This window comes from Hippopotamus amphibius, chromosome 5, assembly GCF_030028045.1.
Source record: "Hippopotamus amphibius kiboko isolate mHipAmp2 chromosome 5, mHipAmp2.hap2, whole genome shotgun sequence".
NCBI lineage: Eukaryota > Metazoa > Chordata > Mammalia > Artiodactyla > Hippopotamidae > Hippopotamus > Hippopotamus amphibius.
In genome coordinates, this window is record NC_080190.1 from 38,978,053 (window position 1) to 38,984,052 (window position 6,000).

A 6,000-nucleotide genomic window follows, 5' to 3' on the forward strand; every position below is an offset into this window, starting at 1 on the left:
AAGCAGGTGGATGAGAGTTCCAACAATGTTGGTAGAAGCACCCACTTACATGGGACACAGATGGATCAAGATATTAAAAGAACACTTTTAAAATCAAATATGTGTCAGCATCTGTGTCAAATAAGGGCATCAAGGAGTCTTTTGGGGGAGCTGATAGCTCCTGCCCCCCATGTTCTTCATCAGCATCCCCTACTGTTTTGGTGTTGATAATTAATGTTTTCTGAGTCTTTTGTAAACTGCCCTAGACATGCCCCACTCCAAACCAAACTCCTCCTGTAGAGGTACCTACCTTGAAATCGACATTGACCAGGTTCTGCTGTTTGACTTTGACTTCCTATTGAACCCTAGCTAGTCTTGACTTTTCTGAGACTGAGTCTTCACTTTTACCACGAGGGATTAGATTTTGATCTTTGAATTTACTCTACCTTCTGTGAGTTTTACATGTTATAGCTATAAGATGTTGCAATACTTCCCAGCTCTGATATCCAGGAATAATCGTTTCAGTTAGATAGATGCCAAGACAGTCTCACCTAATTTTGGAAAGAAAAAAAAAAATCATAAAGTTCACGCAGAAAAAGAGATTGTGTCATTAGTAAAGGGGTTTTCCAACTACATGTTCTATTTTTCCTTGGGAGGGAGCATTACACGTTGTCTTCTGGTGAGTTGGTACCAAATAGCTTTGTGACTGTGTTAAATATGCACAGACCTCATTGATGTACTCTCAGAAAAGTGATTTGATTTCTAAGATAGCTAGGGAAGAAAGATTCCTATCCTCCAACCCTGTTGGAAAGACCACACCAAGATAAAAATACACAGGAAGTCAAAACCAACTAGAGAAGCACAAGATATAGTGTGGCCAAAATCCTAATGTCATCAGAAGTCAGTAGACACCCCCTTCTATGGAAAACCATCTATAGAAAAGTAAGTAGACATTAAGACATCAACCAGTGCCCCAGAAAAAAATGATTCCTTTTTAAGCCTTGATTTAAAGCCAATATCTTCTAAAATGACCATTCAGTCCACAAATATCTTTTGAACCTCATTATGTGCAAGGTATAATGCTTGACATTGTGGGAAAAAAATCCTAGAAGATAGACTCTGTGCCCTAAAAAGACTTATTCATCTAGCAAGCTGTTAAATAAATTTTGTGTAAATTAGAAGTGTTTAAAGGTGCATGCTTGCCAATTTAGGAAATGGCACCACTTAAGTAAAGACAAAATAGGGCTCAATTTTATTTGGGTCCATTAAGTGATGCTGGTTTTGGTCGGTGAAAATGTGCCTACTTTTTCAGCATCCTCTGTAACACAGAGTGGACAACAGATGAGATTTTAACTGACCACTTTTGCCATTGCATTTGTACATAGGAGGACACAGACTTCTGTCCTGGGCGTCTTCATGGTCTGGAAAGGCAGAGAAGCTGGTGGCTATTCTTCAAAGTGCTGCGAGTAAGAGGGGAGAGCCTGGGCTAAGCAGGCTGAAGCTGTGGCTTCCAGGTCTTGCTGCTCAGGGTTTTATGGAGCATATTTAACAGGCTTAGGGTTAGAGGATAGAATAACCAAGTAAGGAAAAGAATGGGTTGGTTGAGACTAGGGGCTCAAAGGAGGCAGTCCTGATGGCAATCTATTACCTAAGTCCACATTAAGCAAATTAAGCCACCCACTTTAAAAATCTGAGAGAATCTAAAGCATTCAAGCATGAGAGCTGAAACCACAAGAAAAGAACAGTATGTGCTGAACGGAAATTTGAAGCTTGACTTAGTTTCTGTGGAGGGCAAACCTGAGCGATATGTTACTTCTGTGCAGAACTCATTTGTAAGTTTGAGAAAGTGAGCTCTGATGGTCCCTCTGGAGCACTGAGGGGCCCAAGAGTGAAGGCTTAGTAAATGGTATGAGACATTCAGTAGTGTGGTGTAATTCTCAAACTTATTTTTTAAAATCTCCCTGGCCCCTCACCCCCCCCCCCCCAAAAGCCCTCTTCTTCTCTCTAAGATGCTGCTTGAATTACACAAAATTCAACAGTAGGGTGACGTCCACCAGGAACGGCAAAGAAGAAAGTCCCTTGGTTGCCCTAAAAAGTGGATTGCTAAGAGCGGTGGAGGAGGGGGAAGATTGAAAAGAAGCCTAGAAAGGATAGGCTGTCTAATTGAGAGAAACCTACCAGCAGGGAGGCCAAGGGCCTGCATGCTACCTGTCTCTGCTACCATTCAGATATCCAAGCAACATTACAAAATTCACCCCCTTTCCTTTCTTGCATTGGCTGTCAGAAAGCTTGAAGCTGCTTCTGAACATTTATCTCATCAAGACATAAGCACAATATCATAATATTCTTATGGCTGACTGAGTTTAAAAAAATTTTTTTAAAAAGTCTGCGGTAGAGCCAGAGGCTGGGGGATGCCCACTGGCATCTAAGGAATATCCATATTCCATCAGTGGCAGTTCAAGGAGGTTCTATATTATGAATTGACCTAGTATAGGTGTGTGTGTACACATAAAACATCCCATATATATTTTATATATTCTATATTTATATATATTATGAATTGGACTACTATATATCATATATTTCTAGGCCTATATTGGTCTATATTTTTGTTGTACTTATTATTTCCTTATATTACATGGCTTTATACCTTTTATTTCTTCTCACATAACTTTATTTGATTTTAATTGCAAACTTCCTCAATTATTCCCTAGGTAAAATGTGGAGTACACATTTAAAATAATACGTGTCTCATTCTGTAACTGTGTTCCAGGCACTATACTTTTACTTCTGTAAGACCACAGCAATAATAATCTTGGCAGCGTAGCAAAGCCAGCTCTTCTAAGGAGTGGATGAAATCACTTCACGAAAACACTTACCCAATGCCTAGCAGACATTACATAGTAACTTTATCATTATTATTGTTGTTTTCTCATTTAATGCTTGCAGTAGCCTCATGCGATGGGTACTACTGTTAATTCCCTTTGGAAAGGGGTGGGGCGGGGTGGGAATGGAGAACACAAAGCTTCCTAGAGTGAGGCGCTGGCCCCGACCTCATAGACGCAAGAAGAGGCAAAGCTAGGATTAGGAGTGATCCCTGGCTTCAAAGTTCCCGTCCCAAACTTCCCTCCTCTAGGCGTCCTTTGTGTCAGGCCCCCTGGTCAAACGCGGAGGTTGCTTTTCTTGCAGGTCCCTGGGTCACCCCCTGTCCCCGCCGCGAACCACCCGAGCTCTCCTGGTACTGACTTCCCCACGGCTCAGTCTCGGCCAGTGGACTCCAGCTGCTGGTGGAGAAAAGCAGAGAGGAGGGTGGGCTCTCTGCGCCAGGGATGGTTTGGGAGGATAGGGGTCAGGGACATGGGGGCAAGGTGGCGTCGCGAAGCCAGCCGAGGGGAGGGCAGGAAGGGAGCGACATCATGTGTTCAATCAGCAGCCTCCCGTGAGGCCTCAGGAATGCAAAAAGAGTCCCTTGATTCCTCAAAGTGGGTGGTTTACTGATCCCACCCCAGTTGAGATGCAGCGGCTTTTAGCCAGATCTGGGCAGGCTCTGGATGTTAAATCCAGCCCTTGACTTTTTTTTTCTTTTCTTTTCTCCTTTTGGTAAAGCGAAGGATAACAGTCGCGGTCCCCTCTCTTGCCGCCGTACCTCCTGGTTCCTGTCGCTGGTTTCGGCGACCCCGGCGCGTCGCGAAGGGACGACCCGCCGGCCGAGTTTTAGGGCTCCTGGGGGGTAGTCTGAGTGCCGTGGGATCTGGAGCTTTTCGCCAGCCGGCAGGGATAGCTCCTCACGGGAGACACTGGAAATGGAGAAGGTTCCCGTCTCGCCACCCTTCCAGCCAGATTTCCCGCACTGATCGCCGCTGCGCGCCACCGGGGACCAGAGGGTCCCTCTGAGAAAGGTTAACTTGCGGATCGCTGCTGGTTAGATCAATACAGCGCCAGCAGAAAAAAGATCCGAAATACGAAAGGTACGTGGCTTTTAAAAGCTTTTTTTTTTTTTTAAATGCAGTCACACTTGTGTCTTTATTAAAATACATAGATGCAATTTTATGTATGTATTAAAAAACGCAAGTAATTCTGCGTTGATTGCAAAGGGGCTCTTTCCGGTGGTGATGGAAATATTCTCTTTCTTATTTGGGGATGGTGATGACTTACGAATTGAGTTGTCAAAACTGTTAGAAGCTCTGCACTGAAGATCTGCATTGTATCGTGTGTAAATTGTACGTCAATTAAAAAAATCAGAACATAATCCTGCATGCTTAGAAATTACGTGCCATTGCGTAATTGCGTACAGGAATGTCGATTAACTGCCGCTGTAGATGAGTACTTAGAGCAATTAAGCGCAACTCTATTGGATTATTTATTTATGGAAGCTCCGCGAAGCCGGGAAAGGCAGAAAAACCGCGGCTGACATCACTCGGGGCGGGGCCGAAAGCCCTAAGAAAAGCCGATAGGACCCGAGCGGCAGCCGCTGCTAGACACAACCTCACCATGAGCAGCCACAACGGCTCCGAGCTCCACGTCCTCTGCAGCTCCGGCCAGCTGTTCCTGCAGCCCCTCTGGGACCGCCTGAGGACCTGGGAGGCCCTCCTCCAGTCGCCCTTCTTCCCCGTCTTCTTCTCCATCACCACCTACGTGGGCTTTTGCCTGCCCTTCGTGGTGCTGGACGTCCTGTGCCCCTGGGTGCCCGCGCTGCGGCGCTACAAGATCCACCCGGACTTCTCGCCGTCCGCGTGGCAGCTGCTGCCCTGCCTGGGGCAGACGCTCTACCAGCACTTGGTGTTCGTGTTCCCCATGACTCTGCTGCACTGGACCACCAGCCCGGCCCTCCTGCCCCCCGAAGCCCCCGAACTGCTCCAGCTGGTGCTCCACGTCGTGCTCTGCCTGCTGCTCTTCGACGCCGAGTTCTTCGTGTGGCATGTGCTGCACCACAAGGTGCCCTGGCTGTACCGAACCTTCCACAAGATGCACCACCAGAACTCGTCCCCGTTCGCGCTGGCCACGCAGTACATGAGCATCGGGGAGCTGTTTTCCTTGGGTGTATTTGACATGGTGAACGTCTTGCTGCTGCAGTGCCACCCGCTCACCGTCCTGACCTTCCACGTGGTCAATATCTGGCTGTCGGTGGAGGACCACTCGGGCTACGACTTCCCCTGGTCCACGCACAGACTGATACCTTTTGGGTGGTATGGGGGCGTGGCGCACCACGACCTGCATCACTCCCAGTTTAACTGCAACTTCGCCCCTTACTTCACACACTGGGACAAACTACTGGGAACTCTGCGGTCTGCTCACACCAAGTAACATGCACGCACCCCTCTGGGAGTAGTGTGTGGTGCCGTGAAGAGTGAGTGCATCTCAGACGTTGTGCATTTCACACTTGAATCAAGAGAGACACACTTGAGGGTGTTTTTTGCTTTGTTTTGTCTTTCATTTGGTAACTTATTATCTGCTGGAAACTTATAGAGAAAATCTTTTGTGTTTTTCACCATCTAACAAAGTAATTTATATCATGTTTGTATATCAACAATTGTATTCTTGATGTAGAATTCTAGCTCACTTCAATAGCCTTGATTTCTGGCTATAAAGTATCCAAAATCACTGGCATATTTAAATAATCTCTAAAAAGATTTATTAGTAGAACAAGGAATTTTACTCTGTTTGAGGGTGTCCTAGAACTAAGCTAAAAGTATATATTTTTATGGAGAATCTGCTCTCTGACTTTGTAAACAATGAAATGTTCCTGGTGGACAGTGACTAAGATTATTGTACTTTTTTCTATGTTTTTATAGAACTGTATATTTATATCAAAAGAAATGTTATTTGTGTTTGAAAAAAAGTAAAAAGAACATAAACCAAACAAGTACTGGCTTCTGGCATTTTCACTGGCGTTTTGACTGATAAAAACTGAAATGAGAAGAGGGAGCTGGGATGGCAGGGGCTCCTCAGAGTCTGCATCAGCCCAAGTGTGGAAAGGGAGGAATCTGGTGGCCCTGGGTTTGGGCAGGGGCAGAGTTTGTA

At 45.6% G+C, this 6,000-nt stretch overlaps 1 protein-coding gene across 1 annotated transcript; it reads left to right on the plus strand.

The window, feature by feature from the left end:
• Window positions 1-3,591: 3,591 nt before the first annotated feature.
• Window positions 3,592-5,758, plus strand: CH25H (cholesterol 25-hydroxylase). The gene is made up of 2 exons (XM_057736241.1): window positions 3,592-3,947; window positions 4,353-5,758. The coding sequence occupies exon 2, from the start codon at window positions 4,471-4,473 to the stop codon at window positions 5,281-5,283; it is 813 nt and encodes a 270-aa protein (XP_057592224.1). The 5' UTR covers window positions 3,592-3,947; window positions 4,353-4,470; the 3' UTR covers window positions 5,284-5,758.
• The last annotated feature ends 242 nt before the right edge of the window (window positions 5,759-6,000 follow it).